Source organism: Acomys minous, assembly GCF_964271855.1.
Source record: "Acomys minous genome assembly, chromosome: 2".
Taxonomy (NCBI): domain Eukaryota; kingdom Metazoa; phylum Chordata; class Mammalia; order Rodentia; family Muridae; genus Acomys; species Acomys minous.
In genome coordinates, this window is record NC_140484.1 from 16,654,435 (window position 1) to 16,681,541 (window position 27,107).

Consider the following 27,107-nt stretch of genomic DNA (forward strand, 5'->3'; position numbering starts at 1 on the left):
AGGAGACAGGAATCATAGACCTTTAACTACGGGGAGAGACCCTGACCAAGATTGTTTACGTACAGCTACACATTCTCCGTGGTAGCTCTTAGACCAGGCATAGAGAGGCCAGTCAGGGAGAGAAGAAAGCCCAATCCTGGGGGATGCAGAGATCTTCTGTGGCCTATTTCTTTTTAAAGACGTGGTTGTTGTTGTTGTTGTTGTTGTTGTTGTTGTTGTTGTTGTTGTTGTGTTTGGATATTTTGCCTGTACGTATGTCTGTGCACCATGTGCATGCCTGGTACCTGTGGAGGTCAGAAGAGGGTGTTGGATCTGGAGTTATAGATGGTTGTGGGCTACTGTGTGGGTGTTGTGAGTCAAACCTGGGTGCTCTGGAAGAGCAGCCCGAGCTCTTAACCACAGAACCCAGCACCCCTGATGGTCTGCTTTGATTTCCTGAAGGCCCTACCAGCTCTTTTTTTTAGGTTAGGCTGCAGTCATTCACTAACCATCAGTCCCTCTGTCTCCCTCACTCAGGGACAGACAGGAGCATCAAATACCTCACCCCACCCCCACCTCACCCCCACCCCACCCCACCCCATCTCACCCCGCCTGCCCCCCCTCCCATGAACTCAGCCACCTTCTGGTTCCTCACAGGACTATCCTCACTAAAAGCCTTGCACATTGGTCTGCTTCTCTGAGGAAAAAGCTCCACATGATGGCTAGGAAGCTTCTGGAATGGCCAATCCCTGAGGACTAAGATAATACTGGCAGATTCCGACAGGAGCCCTCAGTTCCCCCTTAGGAAAAGAAGAGGAAGGTGCAAGGGAGAGGGAAGACAGCCTCCCGAACTGGCCTGTCTGCTTTTCCTTCAGGAAAGCCCACCCCACCTGCATCCTGGCCACAGCAGACAAAGCACTTTTGTAGTGCCATTCAGCTGAAGGACGTAATTTATTCTGTCACTTCCCTGAACCCTAATTCTAGAAAAGGTTCTCTTTATGATTTCCCAGGCATCTTTATCTGACAGCAAAAGCCTTGTCCCAGCTACCGTGGGAGTTAACTGAGACAGTATGCTGTAACGTGCTTGGCCTCTGGCTGATAAGTACACGGTGGCCAGTCTTTATTTCTGTCTCTTCTTCTTTTTCTTTCTTTCTTTTTAGTTTTTTGTTTGTTTGTTTGTTTTGTTTTGTTGTTGTTGTTTTATGTTTTTGAGACAGGGTCTCTCTGTGTAGCCTTGGCTGTCTTGGACTCATTTGGTAGGCCAGGCTTGCCTCTGCCTCCCGAGCGCTGGCTTCTAACGCCTGCCCCCTAGGAAGCTGTCTCAATGGCTTTTCCCTCCAGCTTCCCTTTGGTACCTTCCCATCCTGGCTTCCCTCACCATGCCTCCTACGAGCTGCTCTGAGCTGCTGTCCCTCTCAGTGTGGCTCTTCTCACACTTAGCATACATTACGCCATACTCCTCCCCCGCCTTGTCAGAGTCTGTCGAACCTGGAAATCTCTGAAGTCTTTCGAGGTGGCTATGCTGAGAAACTGCAACATGCTGGGCGTGGTGGCGAACGCCTTTAATCCCAGCACTTGGGAGGCAGAGGCAGGTGGAACCGTGTGAGTTCGAGGCCAACCTGGTCTACAGAGTGAGTCCAGGACAGCCAGGGACACGCACAGAGAGACCCTGTTTCCTCCACTTGATGTTTTATTCATGAAACAGCCCTTCGGGTCTGCTATTGTCTTCAACACTCTGAAGATAGTAAGCCGGTCTCCCAGCTTGTTCAGGGACATTCCACTGGTGAGTTAGAGAGCCAGCATTAGGTCCAGGAGTTTTGTTCAAATTCACATTCAAGAGGCAGCCTGAGTCTGTGGCTTCCTTCCAGCCACAGTTTGCCCCCTTTCAACAGGAAGGGTCAAGAACCCATGAGAACTTGGAGAAATATCAAGCAAAAATCATCATGAAATTTTTATTTGTCTTGTGACTTCGTGAGTAAGTTTAAAACAGCAGAGGAATGAAGGAAGATTTCTCAGCCCTGTGCTGTATAGCCTGCCCCATAGGGCGGTATGATCTGATCCACACATGAGGAAAACGACTACTTAGTACTGAACAGCGAAAAGCAATTGCACGGGTTCCAGGTAGGTGACTCTAAATAAAGCAGTCGATCGTGATCTGGAGCTTTTAGAATGAGGAGACTTGTCACGTGGGCAATGTCCTCAGATCCATTCAGACCCCTGATGACCGCAGGCCTCCTCCAGAACTCAGAATCGCCCAAGGGACCAGGACATCATCTCATGTTCCTCTCTCTGCTTCTCAGGGACCGCACTGTTGTCATCCCATCCCTGACCCCATCCCAGGCTCCAATTTTTTATAAGTCTGGAGTCTTTGTGCAATTGACTGAAAGGTTCCTGGCTGAGAGCTAGCAGCTCCCTCCCTCCTCATCCAGCTGATCTCATGCGCGAGGCTCCAAGCTGGCGCAGCTACTCACCCTTTTCTCCAAGGAAAACAATCACCTCTGCATCTCACTGGCTGGTACAGTGGCCAGATGGACACTTGTCCTTCTAGGGAGGGTCAGACAGTCCTCAGACACAGACCATGGAGGGAGTCATCCCTTCCCCGTGTCCGGGCCTTGGGCAGGAAATTCATGTCACAGCTTCAGGGCCATGACAGCTACCTTTTCTTCCCTGTCTTAGAACTTAGGAGAACTTAGGAGACATGGTTTAATCAAGGCACAGAGCCTAAACCAGGTCAAGATCGCCTTCTGGGAGTACTCAGGGTTGGTGATCTCCTCTAGGCTGCAAAGCTTTGCTAAACTTGAAGGTGGGCTTTAAGCCAGTGTGGCTAACGTGGCTGTAGGCAAAGATCCTTGGTTAGAAGAGTCCCCTGCCGTCCACCTCGGAGGAAGACCTATAGAAGAACTGCCAGCTCTACAGCACCAGCACCGTCCTGGGCCACGGCTCTTGCTTATAGTTAAACCTGGACAAATGATCAAAGGCCAGAGCTGGGCACAAGCAGGGGTGCTGTTAGAGAGCTGTGCCAAGTCTCCATTCTGGAAGCTGGAGTAGAGGCTATGGAGCAATCTCGGTAGCCCTTATGCTCACCTCATGCATACAGTTCCTAGTGCTAAGTAAAGTCCTGGGAAAAGACGACCAGCTCATCCGGTACAGAGATCTTCTAAAGGTCCCAAATCACCTCACCCTTGCCCTAGGCTCTGTGATGTGTCCTGCCCATCAGACCACAGATTATTTTCTTTTTTGTTGTTGTTGTCATTTTATTTTTTGTGGGAGGAAGTTGCCAGCACAGAGGGTGGATCTGAGGGGATGGGGAAATGAGTGGGGTTGGGTTGCATGACATAAAATTCCTAAAGAATAAATTACAAGTTTAAAAGAAAATTCAAAGCAAGCATTAAGTAACCCAGCATCTTTTACCATTGAACCAGGTATGACAACACCAACTCACATATTTAGGTGGTTCAGGAAGGAAGAATCTGACTTCAAACCCAGGATGGACTACATACCAAGTTCCAGGCTAGCTCATGCCACACAGCAAAACCTTGTTTCTATAAAATAAACAATGGGCCATCCAATACAATGCAGTGTCACCATTGATACAAATCTGATGCCTGGATGTATAGGTTCATGGGCGAAGGTAGGGGGAAGACCAGGAAGGAGCAGGTGTCCAGTCACTGAGTCAACACCAGCTCTCTGAATTAGCTTTCAGTGGTTTTCTATGTTTGATAAGGTCATCTTTCTTTTTTAAGTTTAGGGTGAATTAGTCTTTGCCTTTGGATTTTTTTTTTAAGTAAATATTTAAGGATCCTCATTTTCCACAGAAAACTTTTCTTTTGTATGTTGCTTTTCTTTTTTGTTTGTTTTTTCTCTTTTTAAAATTAATTTATTCATATTACAACTCAACTGTTATTCCATCCCTTATATCCTCCCATTCCTCCTTCCCTCCTGCTTTCCCCCTACTCCCCTCCTCTATGACTGTGACTGAGGAGGACCTCCTCCCCCTCTATATGATCACAGGGTATCAAGTCTCATCTTGGTAGCCTGCTATGCTTCCTCTGAGTGCCACCGGGCCTCCCCATCAAGGGGACGTGGTCAAATATGGGGCACCAAACAGACTGTTTTCTTAATCCAAGCCCCAAATTCTCAAGAAGTAGGACCCTAGGAGTGGGGGTGGGGTGCCATCAATAACCCATGAAGTCAAACTTCAGGAGTATAAAACCAACCTGGAAGTCGGCCATCCTTTTCCTCTCCTCACCAGCAGAGAACCCGGCTCTTAAGATCTGGTATGGTGGCTCCCTTTGTCTTTCACTGAGCTATGAGGGAAGGGTACACTGGGGAGCCGCCTTCTCCAATCGCTAGGGGACAGCAGCTCAAGGGACAGCGAGGGGCATGAGAGACCACTGACCGAGCTGCCAAGAAGGAACCCCTCGCACCCTTCCCATCCTTGGCTTTGGTCTTCATCCCCTAATCCATGTTATCCTTTCAGAAGGTTTTGGGGGTTTTTAGTGGTTATCAGCTCAGACCCCACCACAGAGGTCTGCAGCCCTCTCTGCCCCTTACTCTCCCACTGCCCTTTGATCATCAGTGGGAAGTCTGGGTGTCCCATCCTGGACTGTCCGCACTGCCCTGTCTCCCCGCCCCGTCCTCCTCAGCCTACACAGCACCCTTTCCCTCTTCACTTTAAATCTCAATTCCAGTTCCCTTAAGGTTCCTTTCCTTTTGTGTTCTGGCTCAGAGAGAGGCAGGGAATGAAAGAGGGGGGGGGGATGGGGAGAGAGGCAGGAGGGGAGGGAGGGGAAGGGGGAGAGAGAAATCTGTAAGGACTGACAATCATTCCATGGTGTCATCCTTCCTCCTCCCCTCTACTAGGTGAGCTCAGCTCCCCCACCCAGACAGGAGGCAGAGGCTAAGAGAGAGCAGCTGCTCTTGGTTAGTGTTCCCTAGGCACTCTGCTGCCACAGTGTCAGTCTGGGTCTTTGTCCCTGTGTCTCCTGTGAGAGTGCACACCTGTGGCACCTGGTTCTCAGCTCCTTCCCCACAAATATTATGGAAAGTCCCAAGGAGCAGGAACTGCGAACACTGGGGAGCGGAGCCTGGGAGAATTCTGCCTATAGCAGCCCTCCTTCCCCAAATGGGACCCTGAAGATCTGCACTGTCTCCAGTGCGGCAATCCCCCAGCCTCAACCTAAGAAGCCTGAAGACAGATCGCAGAAGCCACAGAGAACCCTGGTGTCCAGCTGCTGCTTTCACATCTGCCGCAGAATCAGAGGTACCGGGCAGGAGGAGAGGACTTCCAGGGGTGTTAGAGTCAGAAAAGGGACCACCTCAAGGTTTGCGAGGGGGACAAAAGTGACGCAAAGAAGAAGAAATCTTGGTGTCTGCAATTTGCTAGTAAAAGAGTGGCTTGCCCCAGGACAGAGGCTAGGCTCCTGGTCTGCTGAAAGGTCATTTGGCACAGTCATCATTTGGGGACCCAGGGGTGAGGGAGCCGGAGGGCTGAGGTGAGGAGACTCTAGATCACCTACCTGAGCAGATGCCTGCCCATTTCACGGCTTCACTCCGACCCAGTATCCTCCCTCTGTCTCCCTAAGGGTCTTTTGTAGGAGGGCAGGCAGGGGTGTGGGTGGAGGATCCAGGTCCCAGGGATTACCAATGGGCGAGGCAGGACCAGGTGGAGATGAGTGAGGTCTAGGGACACGTAGGAGTGGGACAACTAAAAAGATGTGCTGTTGGGGACTCTGGGCTTCTTTCCACGCCCACAGGACTCTGGGGAACAACCCTGACTGAGAACACAGCTGAGAACAGAGAACTTTATGTCAAGACTACCCTGAGGGAGCTTGTGGTGTACATCGTGTTCCTCGTGGACGTCTGTCTGTGTGAGTAGCCGCTGTCCTATGCACATCTGCCCGTGAGAGGCACACATATTCCAAGTGTCTGTACACACGTATGCAGGCAATGCTTGAACATCTGTGTGAAGTGTGTGGATTCTGGGGATTTTGTGTACACACAAACATACAAACCCCTGTGGCTTATCACACTGAGTTCAGTGGAGGAAACTCAGTTGGTAGAAAGATCTGTTAATAAAAGGAGATTTCTCTCAAAGTACTTGGTAACCCAATGTTCAAGTCCAAATGCCTAATGCTGAGCCAGCAGCCATGGCCTTTTGATGACCGGTGGGTGTGTTTAGCCTTTTGTAAAGGGTGGAGAGTTCCCCTTTCTGTTTAGTGGGTTTCGTGTTATTGGTCCCTGTGAAACATCTGACCTGTGCTTCCTTAGGGCCAGGAGGAAAATGATTCAGGCTTTAGAGAGCTCTGGAGAAGAGGGTTGGGGTCCAGTAGTGTGGCAGTGCCCTGTGGGAAAGCCCGCTCCACACAGGTATCTAAGGGTGTCTCTGTGGAGCACCAGCTGGGGCGCTTTAGTTCAGAGAAGTAAATAGGAAGACCACAACCTAGATTAGAAAGATGGTGTGAAAGAACACACCAGATTAGGAAGCTGGATTACACAGAGGCTATTCAGCCTGTAGGCGAGGCGACCGATGCTGTATTCAGTTAAGTGTTGCACAGCAAGTGGTGCTTGCCTCCTGCAGAAGTGTTCTCTGTGTAGACCAAAACTGCAGCTGGCACCCCCAACTGCAAAGCAACACCTCCCCAACTAGTTGGCATCTGTCCTCTCCAAAGGTTCTCTGCTTTTTTAGCATGCACAAATCATTAGCAAGTGAGTGTGAGGGTCTGACAGTGGAGGTGTGTTGGGAAGGCTCCCCAGGGCCAGCCACCACCGAAAGGAGAGCATCCCTCTGGTGATGCACTTGCTGGGTCTGTGCTGTCTGGAGCTTTTTCCCTCCTAGAGCAAGCTGCTGCGCAGTGTGAGGTAGAGGTGATGGGACAAAAGGCTGTGGGGCCCCATTCAAGCCCTTTGGGCACGTGACTACCAGACAATGGTTTGTTGATGTGTTGGTTTTCTGCTGTCAGCATCTGTTAGGGCAGATGTTCATCCCCTCCTTAAACCCTGTCACGGCAACCAAAGCTCACAAAGAAAGCCTTTCTCTGCAAATAGCTGCCGCCCCAGACACAAAAGCTTTGGAACAGGGTTAGCAGTTTTTCCAGCTCTCCAGAGACATTGCGGACTGTCCTATACAGCTGGGTATGGGGCAGGCATGGTGGACAGTGGGCGCTTGAGCCTTATCTGCCTGTTACTGCTAACTCTTGTGAGCTCACCGCTCTGATTGGGGACCAAACGCTCTGAGTCTAGCTTGGGTTTGCATCCTGGGCCAAGCTCACTCACTGCTGGAGAATCCTAGGATGGTTTAGGCAGCAGTGCAAGGCAGGATATGGGTGATTCGCAGGATATAGGTGATCACAGGATATAGGTCACTCATTATGACACTTCCCATAGGTTCTGTATGGTATCCCACCAGCCCTGCCCAGTGAGGATTTCATTGTCTTGCAGGATGTCAATTTTACTGCAGACAGCCCTACTTTCTCCCATGTCTGGAGCCCCCATCCTCTGTGCCAGACATTGGACAGAAGGCATGTACGTGACTTTCTGCTCCAAGCGCTTACCTCATTTCTAGACTTTTCTCCTTTTGTTCTACATATTTCTGTTACTCTCCAGAGTAGCAGCCTCCAAGTTCTGGAATGAATGTGTAGTGGTCACATTTTGCCCTTAGGCAGTCTGTTCCCAAGCTCGGGAATCTCTCTCTCTCTCTCTCTCTCTCTCTCTCTCTCTCTCTCTCTCTCTCTCTCTCTCTCTCTCTCTCCTGCAAGGAGTCACTGCCACGTAGTGATCAAGGGTGACTTATGCAGAGATTGAAGTCTGGGCGCTGAAGCTGCAGATTTAGGTCCAAACACTTCCCTCTGTCATTTACCAACCGGGGAACCTTGCAGTCTTTACTTAACTTCTTTTAGTGTCAGCTTTCCCTCTCTATCCCTACCTGACCGTCAGGACTCTGTGGCCATTTTATGGGCCATTTGCTCAGCATGGCATGCTTTGACAATAGCTCAGAACATTTACCATGCAGTTGACTATCTCAGCCCTGAGCACTTTGAGCTTCTTTACTAGAAGAAATAACACTGAGGGACATCTAACTGGTACAGTGCCCTGGGGCATCATTGCTTCTGTTGTAGGCAGACCTGTTAGAACTTGGCAGTTTTCACAGAGCTGACTGAATTCGCTCCTTCCTGCCTGCAGTTTCCAATTTGCCCCACTCCCTACTGCTCAAACACAAGACAACCTTGCCTTATCGATGCTTATCCTCATGGAGGCACACGATATGGGACTTATAGCTACACTCCACGAAAACCTATTAGCTTTCTCTAAACTGAAGGGTCTGCCTCTCCTACCTCTCCTTTTGCCCTACCCCACCACCACGGCAGCCTGTGGCTATGACACACTGCGTTCTTTCCTCATGAAGAAATCAATAGACCTGTGAAGCCTTGCTCTTCCACTTCAGCCACCAGTGCTGTAATTCATCTCAACTGCCTTTCTACAGACCCAACTGCCTTTCTACAGACCCGGCTTTCTATACATTGTAACAAGATCACTTGTGGGGATATCACGCAGGAGAAACACGGCTCAGTTTCCGGAAGTAATTGTCATTGTGTTTGCTGGTGGGATCACACCACTCTCGCATGGTCCCCCCCCCCCCAGCCTAGGTTTCTTTTTTCTTATAAAATTTTAAATGGTTTATTTCTTTTTCTTATTTTATGTACATTGGTATTCTGCCTGCTTGTATGTCTGTATGAAGGTGTCAGGTCCCCCGGAAGTAGAGTGATGGACAGTTGTGAGTTGCCGTGTGGGTGCTGGGAATCGAACCCAGGTCGTTTGGAAGCACATCTAATGCTCTTCACTGCTGAGCCACCTCTCCAGCCCCACCTAACTTTAAAATTTTTTATTTAAAAATAAATAAGAACAAAAATCTTGGGCCGGGCGTGGTGGCGCACGCCTTTAATCCCAGTACACGGGAGGCACAGGCAGGTGGATCGCTGTGAGTTCAAGGCCAGCCTGGTCTACAAAGTGAGTCCAGGACAGCCATGGCTACACAGAGAGACCCTGTCTCAAAAAAACCAAGGGGGGGGGAGAACAAAAGTCTTTTAAGAAAAAAGTCAGTGTGAAAATATTGTGCATTGCGCCAACATGGCATTCTAGAAGGGACTGAGAGCCAGCAGCAGTTGCAGGACTTGAAGGCAGAGAGAGAAACAGATGAGAAGGGTTTTAAGAGTACTCAGTATGATGCCCATGTGTCAGTTACACAGTGTCAGCTTCCTTTTATGACCAGTGTATCTTTCTGGTTGGGATTTTCATACAGAAAATGGCTGTTTACATGGGGGCCAGAGGTATATAGGAAATCTATGTGCCTTTGGTTCAATTTCACAGTGAATCCAAGAAACACATGTCCTGGACTTGCTTTGTAGAGCAGGCTGGCCTCGAACTCACAGTGATCTGCCTGCCTCTGCTTCCTGAGTGCTGGGATTAAAGATGTGCCCCACCACGCCCTGCCCTTTTCTCTCTCTTTTTTTTTAATGATTTATTTACTTATTATGTATGTATACAGTGTCCTGGCCTGCCCACCAGGAGAGGGCAACAGATCTCATTATATAGATGTTGCAAGCCACCATGTGGTTGCTGGGAATTGAACTCAGGACCTCTGGAAGAGCAGACAGTGCTCTGAACCTCTGAGCCATCTCTCCAGACCTTAAGTTAATAATTTCTCCGGAGGCCTGTTTATTACCACTGCTGCCAAGAGCAGAAACAGCACGGCTTTACTGATCAGGTTCCGAAGTAACAAGTCATCAGCTGTTCCCAAGGTTTCTACAAAACTGCGTAATTAAAAAAAAAAAAAAACTGTGTAATTTGTGTTCCCATGTCGCAGGTAAGGAAAAGTTTCAGTATGACAAAGAGCTTCCCTGGGGACAGGAAGTGAGAGAGAGAGAGAGAAGCAGGAAGCCAATTGAGCGGTCTTTATTGGGCCACCTCCAAGGCTGAGGATTTGACGGAGCACACTGGGCACTGCACGCAAATGCTGCTTTACTGTCACCTCATCCTAACTCAGTGACTTGAGGACATGTGTTTCTCGTGACCTGATTGACCTAGCACCGTCCTGTCTGCATCTAGTTAAAATCAACTCCCTTCCCTACCCAAACGGAACTCGCTCTGTCCACCAGGGTGATCTCGAAATCACAGACTTTCACCTGCCTCCGCCTCCTGAGTGCTGGGATCAAAGGCGCCACCACCACCAAGGCGAAAGAACGGTTTTATTTATAATTCATCTCCACCCTGTCCAAAGGCATTTAATTTTTAAACTATTACCAACATTTATCCATATACCTTCTGCACTTCTACATATAATTATGTCAGCCATGGTTTAGTCAGTTGTGTTTCTGAGCCGTTGATACATCTTAATTTCACGGTCACAATTATATCACAACTTCTTACAATTTTCTCTTACTACTTCAGTATTCATTATGGGTAAGTATGTCCATAACTGTTATTTTCTCTTGCTCTTGTTAAATCAAGACAGGGTGTTTCTCAGGATATTAAGCACACAGATGGAGATAGCTCGTTAGTGCTGAGTGTGGCCATTTGCCTCTGTTGAAGATTTTACATATCTATTACAGCACTCTGCCTGTACACCAACGGTCCATCAAAATGAGATACTCTCACTTATTATTTTTAGTCTTAAGTAGGTATAAAATGATACAACAATCTGCCTTAATTTGCTTGTCTTTGATTCATAGTAGGAACAGAGAGTTTTCTTCTGTCTACTTTGTGACTCAAACCCATGTTGTATAAATTGCACGAGACAGACACTGTCTCGTGGAGAGGGAGGTTTTAGGAACGAAGGCTTGTTAGATCTGTGGTGGTAACCAACGACTAGGGCCTTCATTTTGGACACTGGAATCCTGAGAGCAGGAGGAAGAGCCTATGAGTTTGGATATCTCCCGCAGAGCCACTGGGCCTGGGATGAGCCCCGGTGAACGACCTGTCGCAGACAGCCGTGCCAACCCAGTGCCTCTCCCTTATGTTTTGCTCTAGCAACCTGATGAGTATTTGGTGACTCATTTGGCTAATAGGGCGCTATCTTCTTCAGCCAGACAACAACGGGGGGAGCCATCCATCTCCTCCTAATGTCATTATGCAGCCCTGGAAACCCCACAGGGAGCATCCATGCTTATGACCTCACTTGACCATGACAGCAATTCTGTAAGGGATAGCAATCTTATTTCCGTGCCAAAGACCAGGGAAATGTCATTCTTGTCATTAGCAAGAGTGCAGGGATGATGGGCCACTCAGAAAGGCACCTATTAGCTGGAGTCCATCTTGTCCCAGCTACTGCCCAGCAGAGAAGTACAGGGCAGGGAGTGATGGCCCTGCCCCTCCCCCACCTCCCTGCATCCCATCACCATATTTATGAAAGAGCTCCCAGCCTTTTGTCTTCTTGGAGGGATGGCCACAGCCTTTTGTGGAAGGAGGAAACACTGAAGGTCTTTGTGTAGGAACAATGGCTGTTTGTTTTTGGAAGCATTTTTGTTATCTCAAAGGTGCACCTGGGACGGTCCCTATAGAGGAGAGGCTCTGAGCCATGACCTAGCCTGAGTCTGGTCACTGTGGAGTTGGGGAGGAGTATAGAGACCCTCGGTCTTTTACAACTCATGTCTGCCCATCAATAAATGCGGGCTGATTGTTCCTTGTCATTGCTGACTCTTGTGGAAGTGTGTCTGCCTTTCCTCGCTCTGCCTTTATTTATTTATTGATTGATTGATTGATTTTTTAGCATATATTTGGGGACACCTGTGGAGATAAGAGGACAACTTGCCAGAGTCAGTTCCCTCTTTCCACCATGTGGGTCCCTAGGGTCAGCCTCATGTTGTCAGCCTCGGCAGCAATCACCTTTCCCCGCTGAGCCAGCTCACCAATCCATTGCCCTGCTCTCTTTCAGCGGGATGGAGTGAAGGGTCAGGTAGAGTCTTACGTCATGCGGAGAGAGAGTGTCTCTCTTCACTGCACATTTCTAGAATCTAGGAGGAGAGAAACAAACTGTACCTGGGAGATCTAACCAGGGTCTGCAGATCCTAGAGCCCCTGTGTCGCTGTCATGCTGGCGTAAGTTAACAGTTGGTCACATGGGCCGTGGCACCAGTAAATGGCAGAAGCTTGGCCTGGAATAAGGTCACCTGATTCAAGTAATGGAGCTACCAGTTTTTAGCCATAGAGGTTGGGATATTTAAATCTCTTTGAGCCTTGATCTTCTCCTCAAGGGAAGCCGATGTCTGCCTCTCTAAAGTTGGTAGAAACAAAGAGGGAACTTAGTGCCTAGATTAGGCTTTCAAAAGATATCAGTTGCCATTCTCCAGGAAGCACAAGGAAGGAAGGCACTGTGATCTCACTGTGGGTGAGCTTAGGCTCTGGCCTGGCTGGTCTAAGTGGCCAGGAGGAAAAGAGGCTGCTAGCATCCCATGGCCCTAGTCTGAGTGCTCACCCTGGCTCTACCCTGCTGAATGGCCATGAGCAAAGCACAGAAACTGAACTACACAATTCACAGAGAACTCAGCTCACGAGAGGAAGGTCTGGGGTTTAAGGTTCAAGAGCAAAACTGAGGCAGATTATCTTTTGGAGTTTAAAAAAAAAAATAAAGTTGATCAGTGCAGGAGAGATGGCTCAGTGGTTAAGAGCACTGACTGCTCTTTCAAAGGACCTGAGTTCAGTTCCTAGAATTCATGTGTGGCAGCTCAGGACCATCTGTAACTTCAGTCCCAGAAGAGCTGACGTCCTCTTCTTGCCTCCATAGGCACTGCATGCATGTGGTGCATAGACATACATGCAGACAAAACATCTGTACACATAAAATAAAAATAAAATCTAGAATCACTTGGGAAGCAGGAATCGCGACTAAGAAAATGCCCCCACCAGACTGGCCTGTGGGGCAAACCCGTGGTGCATTTTTTGAATTGGTGATTGATCAATCGATATAGAAAACCCCCAGCTCATTGTGGGTGGTACCACACCTGGGTTGCTGGGTGCTATAAGAAAGCAGGCTAAGCTGGTGTGGTGGCGCACGCTTTTAATCCCAGCACTCAGGAGGCAGAGGCAGGCGGATCTCTGTGAGTTCGAGGCCAGCCTAGTCTACAAAATAAGTCTAGGACAGCCAAAGCTGTTACACATAGAAACTCCTCTACCCACCCCCCCACCCCACCCCCACCCCCCCCACCCCCCCACCCCCCGCCAAAAGAGAGAAAGAGAGAAAGAAAGCAGGCTAAGTAAGCCACGTCCAGTAAGCAACACTGCTCCACCGCCTTTATAGATCCTCCTGGCTCCGTTTCTGCCTGAGGCCCTACTTGACTTCCCTGGATGATGGACTGCAAGCTGTGGAATATAAAAAAACTCTTCCCTCCCCAAGGTGCTTCTGGTCTTTGTGTTTTATCACAGCAACAGAAGCCTAAGGAAGATGCTAGTCCCTGGCAGCCCTTCGATATTGGGAGTCTGGCAACCTCACTCTAGGAAGAGAGAAATCTGGGTACCTAGGGGAGTCATGGCAGCAGGCTCTTGGTCAGGAGCTTAGTGGTAGCTGCAATGCCATTCTAGTCTGTAGAAAGATCTTGGAGGCTATGAAATTAGGTACAGAGGTGAGAGGTTCTGAGGACACCAATAACAAACTCTGTGTTCTGGGTGGTGGCTTCAAGGTGTCAGGCTGTAGGGTTGCCCTGGGCCTGGGTGAAGGTTCTAGGCTCAGAAGTAAGGCATAGGGTAATGGTTCTCAGAGATGTGCTTGGTGGAGCCTAGGGGTTCCTGTGACCCTTTCAGGGATATTGTAATGGTGTCTCTTACCCAATGACACAATTGTGTAAGGCCATTTTTTCCTCTACCTTGGTCAAAGTGACAGATTGCAACACACTGACTGCAAAAGCCAACATCAGCATGTGCTGCCCACCCCACTCTTTTATTTATTTATTTATTTATTTATTTTGTTGTTCTTTCTTTCTTTCTTTCTTTTTTTTTTTTTTTTTTTTTTTTTTTTTGGTTTTTTGGTTTTTTGGTTTTTTGGTTCTTTGGTTTTTCGAGATAGGGTCTCTCTGTGTTAGCCTTGGCTGTCCTGGACTTGCTTTGTAGACCAGGGTGGCCTCAAACTCATAGTGATCCACCTGCCTCTGCCTCCCAAGTGCTGGGATTAAAGGCGTGTGCCACCACGCCCAGCTGTGCTGCCCTCTCTTAAGCTGAATGCTAAGGAGCTTGCAAGTTCAGCTTCAACAAAGTGGTTTTTATTTTTAGAGAATATAGTGGCTTTAAACGCAAATATCATTTATGTTTACATGCCCTGTGTTTGTCATCTTTTTTTAAAGGCTAGGGATTGAACCCAGGGCCTTCTGCTTTCTTAGCGAGGTCACCTGACACTCTGGAGGGAAAAACAGACGAGGTTAAGAGTGAGTGGGCATTCACACACGCATTCACTCAAGCAGGCATGAAGCTTTATTATGTGCTAAACCTTAGGATGACTGGAAAGGACTGTGAAGTATACCAGGCACATCTGCCTTTAAGGAAGAAGGGACTCTGATATGTAATGGACAGTGACATCAGTTGTGCTGCATGCAACAATGGCAGACTGTTCCAGAACCCTGGCACGATGTAGTAGACAAAGCAGCAAGGGGAGACATAGAGCATCTTCCAGGGCCCGGGGCAGGTATCCATGTAAGTCTGAGGAAGCGTTGTCAAGGAGGCCCAACGTCACTGCCATCAGCTTCCTTTTTATTCTAACGGAGCGGGCTCTCTGCCTGGATACAGTTATTTGTCGGAGGATGACCTATTAACGCTGTAGGCTATGAACATGCAAGCCCTTTCCCATACACCGCAGCTCAGAGGAAGTAGGAGGTTAGAGAGGGAGGCATGTCCTGCATTCCTAGGACACGAAACAGGAGCTGTAAGTGAAAGTCTGTCCCTCCGCTCCCATCCTGGTTCCTAGAACTTAGTTAACTGTTTATCGTACTTAGATACAATGGAAGTTTCATAATGTGGCATTCGGGTGGACAGTGTCAAACCCTACATAAAATTATATTATTAGGAAGAACAGCGGGAAAGGCATTTGGAAGTGCTAGATAAAGTGAGAAGAAATATTGTCTATAGCCTGGCACTGGGGGGCAGCAACAGTAAGCAGAACTGGAGAAAGCAGTGTGACCTGAAATAAACCTTCCAAGATAAAAATCACTGGGGAGACAGATGAAAGCTTCCCCCTCCCCCACTATGACAGACGTTCCACTGCTTAGGGAAAGTACTGTGAAAGTGTTTTACAGGAGGCTGTAGGGAAGGCATAAGGAAAGGTAAACTCTTGACAGTGGATACTGTTTCCATAAGAAAGTAGAAATTAGAAGTTGTTGCCCTGTCTCTTCCCAACCCTAATTATATATTCGATAAAAGCTACGCTGGGTCCAGTTTGCCAAAAAAAAAAAAAAGCACATTCTTTTTAGAGAACTTCCCAACAGACCAGGCAGCAAGAGGGGTTCAAGAGGAGGCCTTGAGGGGTGCTGTGGGACGTATGGAGCTGTCAAGCCTTCAGCCACGAGAGCGGTGGTTCTCAGCCTTCCTCACGCCGCGAGCCTTAATACAGTACTTCATGTTGTGGTGACCCCAACCGTACAATTATTTCATTGCTACTTCATAATGTAATTTTGCTGCTTTTATGAATCAGAATGTACATATCTGATTTGCAGATGGTCTTAAGCGACCCCTGTGAAAGCGTCCTTTGACCCCAAAGGGGTCACAACATACTACTATTGTATGTTGAGAACCCCTGCAATAGAAAATGACAGAACAGTGGGAGCCATATGCACAAGAATTGGGGTTGGAAAGAGGCCCCAGACCCCAGAGCCAGAGAAGCTGCGATGTAAGCATTCTCCTCAGCTTACGAAAGAGCAAAGGGCTTCTGGCTCTCAAAATCTGAAAACATTTTATTTCCTTGCAATTTCTGCAACTCTTTGTAAATTCTGGCTATCAGCCCTTTGTCTGGATTGGAGCTGGTAGAGGGGTTCCTCTCACTCTGAGGCCACTGCTGCTTCCTTTGCTGAACAGAAACCTTTTATTTTTTCTTATAATCCCATCTGCTGAGACTTGGGGTAAGTTTCTGGGCTGTTCTCGTTTAAAAGTTTTGTTGCAACTGGAGAGATGACTCAGCAATGAATTGTTAGCTCCGGCTCCTGGGGACTCCCATACCTCTGGCCTCGGCAGGCAAAAGGCACACACACAAATACCCATCCCCTCTCTCTGCACCACATCCATACACATAGCTAAAAATAATAAAAATCTCTTTTAAAGAGCATGATTCACAACAACACAGAGCCATTTGTACAGAAAAAAAATCCACTTTATTTTTAAAAGTATTTATTATTATTATTATTTTTTATGTGTGTGTGTGTGTGTTACAGGCATGCAAGTGCCAGGTGTATGTGTGAAAGTCAAAAAACAACTTTCAAAAGTCGGCTCTCTCCTCTACCTGGACTGAAGACTTAACCACCAGCAAGCCCTTTAAAACCTACTAAGCCATCTCACCAACCCAAAACATCCAATTTCTGGTGTAAAAATAGAGCAGGCTCATAAAAGCTCTATACATTTGCTGTATAGGCAACCTGGCTGGCCAATGGTCTTGCCAGTTCATTCAGGGAATGGACCCCAGTCCTGCCCAAAGAAATGCTGGCTAGAATGGCACAGATGTGTTGCATTTAGCCACAACTAGGGACAAGAAGATGCTCTGCAGCTCTCGGTGGCCATGGTGACAGTTCCTGGGAACGGAAAGCACAAAGCACAGTGCTGACTGCTGGTCGCTCTGAGCTGGCCTGTCCCCCAGCAGTTCAAAAGGGAGGACTAGCCTGTGGAGTCTCCCAGCACAGGAGCGGATAAAATCATATTACCCAAGCTCCTGATGGCAATGATTAATAACAATTTCAACACTCAGACTTATTAAATAACGATGCACTCATGCCCCGCCCATGTCTAAAAGGGATGTAGGTGGGGCACCTATAAGCACATTAAAAGCACAGCTACAATGTAACATCACCCACTAGAACTATAGTATAAGACACACCATGAGAACTAGAAGAAGGTAAGAGCGGGAGATAAATTGTACCAGAAAACTTACAATAAACATCATTAAGGGGAACAAAGCCTGGGCTGCCTGGGCTGTCAAAGTAAGGAAGAAAACATAAATGCTTTACATAGTTTCCTTTGTTGAGTTAGGAAAAAAGAAAAGTACACCAATTAATAATGAGATGTAGATCGGGGCACAGTGGCACACACCTTTAATCCCAGCACTCAGGAAGCAGAGGAAGGTGAGTCTCTGTGAGTTCAAGACCAGCCTGGTCTACAAAGTGAGTTCAGGACAGCCATGGCTATTTTGCAAAGAAAACCTGTCTTGAAAAACCAAAATAAAATAATAATGAGATGTAAACTTCAGGGGACTTGGTGTTGACCATTTGTATATACAGTACATAGACTATAAGGTTGGTCTTAAAATGTTAAAATTTGGCTGGGCATGGTAGAGCACGCCTTTAATCCCAGAACTTGGGAGGCAGAGGCAGGCAGATCGCTGTGAGTTCGAGGCCAGCCTGGTCTACAAAGTGAGTCCAGGACACTTGCAGACCAGGAGAGATCATCAGATCTCATAGATGGTTGTGAGCCACCATGTGGTTGCTGGGAATTGAACTCAGGACCTTTGGAAGAGCAGTCAGTGCTCTCAGCCTCCGATCCATTTCTTCAGACCCTACTTTTTTTTTTTTAATCTCTTGAGACAGAGTCACTCTGTGTAGCTCTGACTGTTGTGGAACTCACTATTAACAACATTCTTGACTTCAGTTTATCTGTATGAAATGGAGATTGGCAGTTCCTTCTTTCACAGGTTTTGTAAGCATTGCAGTAGACGGTTTATACTGAGCCCTGGAGACAGCAAGCATCAATCATGGTATTGTTACTATGCTTGGGTAACTGTGGCTTTGACCCAAAGCCATGAGTATAAATATAGTTTAGCATGCATAGGTTTGGGAGATGATTTCATCTCTTCCAAGAAGAGGAGGAGAAGGAGAAGGGGAAAGCAAAGGAGGAAGATGCCACCTGTTGAAGTGCAAATGTGTCTGGTCTCTGAATCTGGAATGATGCCCCAGTAGCTAAACTGACACACTGGCATTCAGTATTCTTAGTCCAATTCTGACCCCTTCCATTCCCTGGTCCAGTGACACCATTTGAAAGATATAAAGCAAAATGCACTCCTTCCCCAGACCTTGGAGAGACAGGAAGGCCAGCTCCACCCAGAGCAGGCAGAGCAGCAGACGGTCCGTATTGACACTCCCAGGAGTAAAAGGAGTGTTTGGAACAACGACCATTTCATATCAGAACACAGTAGTGGCTCAGAAGGGCTGTCCTTTTTTTTTTTTTTTTCCCCCAAGACAGGGTCTCTCTGTGTAACAGTCCTGGCTGTCCTGGACTCACTTTGTAGACCAGGTTGGCCTCAAACTCACAGCAATCCACCTGCCTCTGCCTCCCAAGTTCTGGGATTAAAGGTGTGCGCCACCATGCCCAGCTGGGCTGTCTTTTATGGAGCCGAAGTTTCTGCCCCACAAATTCACTCTTTTGAACATAGTTCTGTTCTTGGAGCAGTCCCTGTTTAGCCTACCCATGGAGGCAGGCAGATTTGCATTTGAATCTTGACTTTATTAATTTTGTACCTGGGGCAGGTGAAGACCTCTCTTGAGGTTGGAGAAAGAGATCATCATAGCGGTCACCATATAGTTTGTTGTTGGACTAAATGAAAAAGTGTGCCAAGTGCACAGAGGATTGGTGTCCCCACAAAGGAGTGGACACTCGGCTCTTTTCTTTACGTGGTACAGGAAAGGATGAGAAGAGAGTCAGTTGAATCCTTTTCAGAAATCTCTGAGCCAGCTACTCCAGTTAGACAAGCTGCTTCTTGACAACAAAGCCAACCAGGGATTCTTATGACCAGAATAGAAACTAATGGGACGCAGTGGGGAGACACAAAGAAAACCCAACACTTTGTTTTCAGTATTCTTCCACCCCAGTGGACCAGAGGATGCGATGCTCTGCTGTGACATCCAGTGGTTCAGGTGGGCAATGAACTCTGTGATTTTCTTCTGGGGTGGGGAGGGCGTGCTCTAAGTGTCCTGTGCATTTTGCAAATGCTCTTCAAGGAGGCTTTAAGAGCTCCAGGAGAGGTGTAATTGATTCCTTGCCTCCCCTAATCTTAGGAATCACTGAATTAGCTGGGTGGTGGTAGCACAAGCCTTTGATCCCAGTTCTCAGGAGGCAGAGGCGGACAGATTGCTGTGATTTGAGGCCAGCCTGGTCTACAAAGTGAGTCCAGGACAACCAAAGCTACACAGAGAATCCCTGTCTCAAAAAACCAAAATAAATAAATAAATGCTTATATATAAAAAAAGAATTAGCCAGGCACAGTGGTGCACACCTTTAATCCCAGTACTCAGGAGGCAGAGGCAGGCGATTGCTGTGAATTTGAGACCGGCCTGGTCTACTAAGTGAGTCTATGATACTCCATGCACCCTGGACATGTTACTTTTGTGTTCTATAACATGATGAAAGGTATTATTCCGGGACAGATCTTCCTCAATAGAATTTTCTGAGGTGTGGAATCATAGCACCTAGCAAAGTATTTTGTACAATGTTAGACTTTAAATACTGTTTGTATAATTAATACAGAAAGTATCTTTATAATAATCTGGGTTGATAATACACTCTATATCAAAACCAATGGCACTTGAAATAGTTTGATGGTGACAAGATGCCTCTTATTCATGCTATAATTCTTTCCCCCTGACCCTCCCTCTACATGAACACACACACACATACACACACACACACACACACACACACACACACAAATATTTGAGGGTAACTGATATCAATGTTTCCTTTTCCTATCTTTAAGGTAACATTTTCTACAAAGTACAGAATGTTCATAAATAAACATTAACAAGAACTACAGAGCATTTGTGTATGACTGTTTTGACTGCATGTATGTACATATGTGTATCCAATGTATACCTGGTGTCCTCAGAGCTCAAAGTGGGCATCAGAGCCCCTGGAACTGAAGTCAGGCAGTGGATGCTGAAAATTGAGTCTTGAAAGAGAAGTAAGTGCTCCAAAGTGCCGAGCCATCTCTCCAGCTCTGGGAACTGAGAGCATCTGAATCAGGGGACCACGTTTAGGCTTTAATCTTGAAAGTCTTTTTTACTCTTATAAACTTTAAAGAGTCATAAAGGAAAATGAATACTGAATTTCTGTGTATTACTAAGCATTTGACCAGGTAAAGGCATTTTTCTTAGAAAATAATCAGATTATTGAGCCTGGGCCTGTAGATCAATGGTAAATAATTGCCTAGCATACTCAAGACCTTGGGTGCGATTCTCAGTACTGGAAAAACAAAACTAAAACCAGGCGTAGGGGCAGCTATAAATTCACAGCACTTGGGAGGTGGAGTCGGGAGGTTCTGGGGTTCTAGATCAGCCTCATCTACATAGAAGTCCAAGGGCATCCTGGGATAGATACATGAGACTCTGTATCAGAACAAGTAAGCAAGCAAACAAGCAAAAGACTTAAGATCTTAAACTCCCAGCTACAATAGTTCTGGGCTTTAATTTAGACTTAGACTAGGAAAAGCCCTGGGAAAGTGTACCACCTAGTGGCCGCTCAGCAGTGTAACAATTTAGTGCCGCGTTGGCCCAGTTCAGTCCACTGGGCTCTCGGTAGCCCATTTGAGAGCATTGCCTGTCTTTCTCCAAATATCGAGGATGTAATCACAGACCCATTAGGAATAAAGCCACTTCTTGGGCATTATTAATAGGATGAGATGGTATAATGCAAGGGTCGATGCTGTTTTTTTTGCTGATGTCCCATCATGGTGACGGCTGGGGTCTGCACGTGTAACCAGGGATCACGCTAGACAAACTCCAGTTTGCCCAACTCCTTCTCTTCCTGACTTAGGTGTAAAGGAAAAATATGTCCCAAGGTCTGTAAAATCAAGCTACTGTTCTTATTGGTATGTATTTACACACATAGTGGTGCACTTACTTATATCATTTCTTTTGTGTGTGCATGCATACACATGCCATGGTATGTGTGTGGAAATCAGAGACTGCTTGAGGGAGTTGGTCGTGAGAACTGAACTCTTGCCATCAGGCTTGTCCTCAAGTGCCTTTACCCATTGAAACATTTTTCCAGGCCTCATAAAGATACCTTCATTCAAGTATATCAAAACTTTGATTACACTCACTCCTTGAAGGAACCAGGCCCCCCTCCTTAAGGACCCCCATTAAGGTCAAAGTCTGGGGGAATATGAAAGCTGGCCTACCCACTCCTCCCTTAAGGACCCCCATTAAGGCCAAAGTCTGTAAATCTCCTCTGCTGCAGACTACTTTAACACTTCCCTTCTCTGCCAGTAAAACAATTCTGAGAGGAGCCACAACTCATAACTGACCCTAACCACCTGCCAGGGCAGAGTGTCCCAAGAGTTAAAGAAAAACACTGTTTAGACTAACAACACAGCCAGCTCACCTCGAAAAAGTCCAAACGTACTCTCTCCTAGGCAAGCTGACCAGCAAATGATCTAGCACATAACAGCAACAAATTAGGGGAAGCCAGGCCAACGTTCCTAACGCCCCCTATGACTGCTTCAACCAATCTTTTCCATAGATCAACTTGCTCCCCGCCCCCACCCCCACCAACCCACTACCCAACCACAAAATGCCAAGGCTTGTAACTCCCTGCTTGCAGCTTTTCTGCCCAAATGTCAACCAATCACATACTGTAAAACTCATTTCTTTGTCTAAAACCTATAAAAACCCTAAGATTTTGCTGCTCAGGGTCGCCTCACTCTGATGTGTGGGTAGATCCCATGCACTGGAACAATAAACCTCTTGGTTTTGCATCGATCCGGTCTCCGTCTCTCACTTGTGGGCTTCCAGGAATAGACTCGCCCGACTAGAGTCTTACATCCTCAATAACCTCCCATTTTACCCCTTTCTCCCTCTTCTAGTACCCTCGCTTTTATATCCCCCCCCCCATGTGTGTGTCTGTGGAAAATCAAGCTTGAATCAACATGTGAGAGAAAATATTTGGTATTTTTCTTTCTGGGTCTGGTTTATCTTGCTTAAGATAATGATCTCCAACTGCATCAACTTTTCTACAGATGGTAGCTGTGATTTCATTCTTCTTTACAGCTGATTTTATTGTATATGTGCTGTATTTGCTTTCATCTGTTGATGGGCCTGTGGGCTGGTTGCATAACTTGGCTATTGAACAGTACAATAGTAAATGTGGATCTGCAGGTGACTCTGATAGGCTGACTCAGATTCCTTTAGAGACATCCCTAGGCAAGGTACAGCCATACCACATGGCACATCTAGTTTTTTTTTAATTTATTAATTTATTCATATTACATCTCAATTGTTACCCCATCCCCTGTATCCTCCCATCCCTCCCTCCCTTGGCACATCTAATTTTGATCTTGTGAGGAACCTCCGACCTGATTTCCACAGTGGATGGACTAACTTATATTCCTATTAGCAGCACATGAGGGCTCCTTCTTCACTTCTGTTCCTGTCAGCGTTTATGGTTGTGGCTTCCTTAATGACCGCCATTCAGACTAGAGTGTGATGGAACGTCAGTGGAGTTTTGATTTGCATGTCCCTGATGCTAAACATGTAGGATATTTTCCTATGCCTATGTGCCATTTGTGCTTCATCTTTCAAGTACTATTTATTCATTTCATTTGCACACTTATTGATTAGATTGTTTTCTTACTTAGCTTAAATTCTATAAGTATTCCTGATATTAGTACTCTAACAGATATACAGCTGGTAAAGACTTCCCTCCCATGTTATAGGCTGGTTTTTCTTTTCTTTTTTCTTTTTTCTTTCTTTTTTTTTTTTTTTTGCCACACACTTTTATGGTGGCGAGGCCAGTCTCTGCATTTATATTCAGTAGTGTTTGTTTTATGAAATTGGTTGCAACAGTGTTTGGTGCATATATATTTAGAATTGTTATAGCCTCCTAATGAACTATTTCCTTAATCAGCTTAAAGTGACCTTCTTTATCTCTTCTGATTAATTTTTATTTAAACTCTACTTTGTGAGATATTAGTATCTGAGTTCCATTGGAAAAAATTTCAAGGAATTGCTTACAAGAGGCTGACAATTCCTACTTTTACTAATTACTAATGTGCAATTATACACATACAGGAAATTATAATAAAGCTGTAAAGAATTGCCAGGCAGTGGTGGTGCATGCCTTTAATCCCAGCACTCAGAAGGCAGAGACAGGCAGATCTTTGTGAGTTCAAAGCCAGCCTGGTCTGTAAAGTGAGTTCCAGGACAGCCAAGGCTACACAGAGGAAACCCCGTCTCAAAAAAAAAAAAAAAAAAAAAAAAAAAAAAAAAAAGAATTCATACATTTGGGCTGGAGAGATGATGGCTCAGTGGTTAAGGGCACTGACTGCTCCCCCAGATATCCTGAGTTCAACTTTGAGCAACCACATGGTGGCTCATAACCATCTATAATGTGATCTGATGCCCTCTTCTGGCCGGCAGATGTACTAGCAGGCAGAGTACTGTATACATAATAAATAAATCTTTTAAAAAAGATGATTCTTTAAAAAATAAAAAATAATTCACCTAGATACTCAAATATGAAAATGCTGCATCGCTTCCTCCCCTTCCCCACTGTCTTTTGAAAGTAAACTTAAAGACTTATTGTGTAAAGTTTCATTATTCCTAAACATATTAATATATTTTCTTAAGATGGAGAATAGTCTATTGTCAAAATAAGATATTGTCACTTATCTAGTACTGTCATTTAATGAACAAACCTTATTACAATTTGACCAATTATTTTACTGATAGCTGTTACAACAAAAGAGAGAGTGTGACCCAGAATCTCTCAAAGAAGCTCATATTAAATGTTGTTTTTAGCCTTTCATCTTGTTAAAAAGAAAAACAAAAAACCCAGCCAGGCGTGGTGACACACGTCTTTCATCCCAGCACTCAGGAAGCTGAGGCAAGCACGTCCTCTGTGAGTTTAAGTCTAGCCTGGTCTACATAGCAAGCTCCATGGCAGCCAGGACTACATTGAGCAACCCTGTCTCAAAAACAAAACAAACAAACAAACAAACAAATCACTGAGAAACAAGCTAAATCACAATAACAAATCAGAGCCTAGAAGGGATAAAAAGCCAAGCATTCAGGAATCCAAACTGATAAGCAGAATCTACTCCTGAAAAGACCAGTGACTTAGTGACTGTTCTATTTCTGTGAAAAGAGGCACCATAACCAAAGAAAGCATTTAACAGGAACTGGCTTACAGTTTCAGAGGTTAATTGTCATGGCAGAGGGCACTGGAGAGGAAGATGAGAGAGAGAGAGAGAGAGAGAGAGAGAGAGAGAGAGAGAGAGAGAGAGAAAGAGAGAAACTGGCATGGGCTTTTGAAACCTCCAAGCCTACCTTCAGTGACACACTTCCCTTAACAAGGCCACAAGTCCTAATCCTCAGGTTTACTCCCTGGTGACTAAGCATTCAAATATATGCGCCTCTGGAGGCCATTATTATTCAAACCACCACAACCAACTAATAAATGTAAAAGCAGTAATTGATGGAGAAGAAACTCACCATTTGATAGTCATTTTGGTAATAATTAGACAAAACCCATCAATGAGTACTTTCATCTCATAGGTAAAAGGTGAATTAGTAGTAAGATACTTATACAGCATCAGATTATGTCCCAGAATGAATATTAATTCTAAAAAACAAAACCATAATTTTACATTGAAGAAATAGTACACACCATCTTGTTTGGTTTGTTTGTTTTTCAAGATAGGGTTTCTCTGTGTAGCCTTGGCTGTCTTGGACTTGCTTTGTAGACCAGGCTGGCCTCGAACCCACAGCAATCTGCCTGCGTCTACCTCCCTGAGTGCTGGAATTAAAGGCGTGCACTACTGTGCCCGGCTGCTGCAAATATCATCTTAATAAGGGATCAGAAGTAAGTTCAATAGTAAGGCATAAACAGCTTGTATCTTCAGATGTGATGTACTGTCAAGGACACAAGATCACCCCTGAGGCACGTCTCCCTCAAACCCATACCTGAATGCAATCATGAGGGAACAGCAGACAAGCCCACAGTGAGGGACAACCTATGAAATAAGTGGGGTGCTCATTTTAAGAACTGCTTTCCAGCAAGGAAATGTAGAGCTTCTCCATTTCGGCACACAGGGCTGGGTCTGTGGGCATCAGAGTGGTTGAGTGAGATGCCCTTCTTCAGAGCAGAGGCTAGGCCCTCCTGTTTCCAGGAGATCCTGGTCCCTGCTATGCCTACCTACTACTCTCATGGCTATAGACTCAATGACTCTAGAAGCCAGGAGGTTTCCTCTCCATAGAGAGGAGTTCAGCGTGAGTCCTACTCCAGAATTTAAAAACTAAAATTGAGAAAAAATAATGGGAAACATCACCCAGCGCAGACATCTCACGGCTCTGGCAATGTAAGGACTGGGCAGTTAAGCGGAGTCTAGAGAGAAAGGTGAGATTTCAGAATGACAGTGCCAACAGAGAGAGCATCACTAAGTGGAGTGCAGCTCTTCTAGGTGACCTTGCAGTCACACTGTGCCCTGGAGCGTCCCTTGGTGAGGCCATCACCCGCCCCAGACAATTCTATGGGGGAAGGGCTGATAGGCTCCCACCCGACCTGGCCCCAGGACAGTGGGTTTTCCTGACTCCTCTGGGGAGATGGACCTTGAGGACCATGCTTCTCCGGGTTGTGTTTTAGTGACCTATGGAATGACAAGCTCAAGTGCCTATTACTACACCAAAGTGATGTCTGAGCTGTTCCTACGTACCCCATCAGCCTCTGGAGTCTCCTTCCAGACCATTGGCAGCATGTCAGACTTCTGGGACGTGAGTATGACACGGCCTTCACCCCTCCTCTGCCTTCTTAATGGTCGGAGATACAGGGGAGAGCCCCGGAACATCATTCTGGAACCAGGGCAAATGAAAGGCTAGAGCTGAATTAGCAGACTGGCCTAAAGTGCAGGAGGAAGTTGGAAAGAGATGATGGTATTGATTTGGGGGGTTGACCAGCAGGAGCCAGACTAGTGTTTGAGTCAGAAGGGAAGCTGAACCTCAGAATGCAATAGTTTAAACTATTTTGGTCAAGTTCAGTAGGTCTGCTGTTGGGGGTCCAAAAGTAGGCAAGAGGCAGGGTGGGGCCGGGGAGTGAGGGCCAAGGTCATGCACTGGGGTTAGGAGGAGGCTGGACCAGACCTGACCCAGATGCTGGTCCAGTTTGCTCAGGGCCCACTCCTGGACAGTTTGTACTGGACAAAGTGGTACAACAACCAGAGCCTAGGTCATGGCTCCCACTCCTTCATCTACTACGAGAACCTGCTGCTGGGGGCCCCGAGGTTGCGGCAGCTGCGGGTGCGTAACGACTCCTGTGTGGTTCATGAGGACTTCCGTGAGGACATTTTGAACTGCTACGATGTCTACTCTCCAGATAAAGAAGATCAGCTCCCTTTTGGGCCTCTCAATGGCACAGCGTGAGTGAGCCCCTGCCAAAAGCTCAGGGCCACCCCTTCGAGCTCGCCATCACTCCAGGGTGTGGAAAACACTTGTATTGAACTTTGAAAACCTTAAGGGCGGGCACTTCAGGAGACTCAAGGACCTCTCTCTAAGTCCCAAAAATGACTCTTGAAGGGCACACACACTTGGTGTGTCGTTCAGGTGTGGAGGAGGCAGATTAGCAGAAAAGGCACAGCCTCTGGACTTGCTCCCACACACAAGGGGACAGTCCTATCCTTTCTTGGAGGCGGAGTCCCTCGAGGTCTGTGGTCCATGAGTGAAGTTCATGTTGCTATGCAAGGACTTGATGCCAGAAGCAGCAGGAGATGGAAGATGGATGAGGAAGGATGAGGAGGGAAGAAGAGGGTAGAGAGGATAGGAAAGGAGTAAACAGAAAGACACGGAGTGGGGGGAGCGCTAGGGGGCGCTAGAGCAAGGAATCCTGGCGGTTGGCCAGCGAGCTATAGGACCACAGGAACCAGCAAGAGCATTTCTGGATGTATGGTCCAAGTGTTTCCCTTATGTACACTGC

The 27,107-nt window shown here is 46.6% G+C and overlaps 1 protein-coding gene across 3 annotated transcripts in view; it reads left to right on the plus strand.

Annotated features, from left to right (window-relative positions):
• LOC311587003 (polycystin-2-like protein 1) overlaps window positions 1-27,107 on the plus strand; it is a 44,957-nt gene that overhangs the window by 8,235 nt on the left and 9,615 nt on the right. Inside the window, exons 3-6 of one of the 3 annotated variants that reach the window (XM_084763382.1) lie at window positions 4,843-5,242; window positions 5,736-5,849; window positions 25,785-25,912; window positions 26,300-26,553. In XM_084763382.1, coding sequence (XP_084619508.1) covers window positions 5,020-5,242; window positions 5,736-5,849; window positions 25,785-25,912; window positions 26,300-26,553 — 719 coding nt within the window. In that variant the 5' untranslated portion in view covers window positions 4,843-5,019. Of the gene's footprint in view, window positions 1-4,842; window positions 5,243-5,735; window positions 5,850-14,581; window positions 14,881-19,002; window positions 19,064-25,784; window positions 25,913-26,299; window positions 26,554-27,107 lie in introns of those variants that run through there. The other 2 variants (XM_084763383.1, XM_084763384.1) reach the window with 2 other exon arrangements.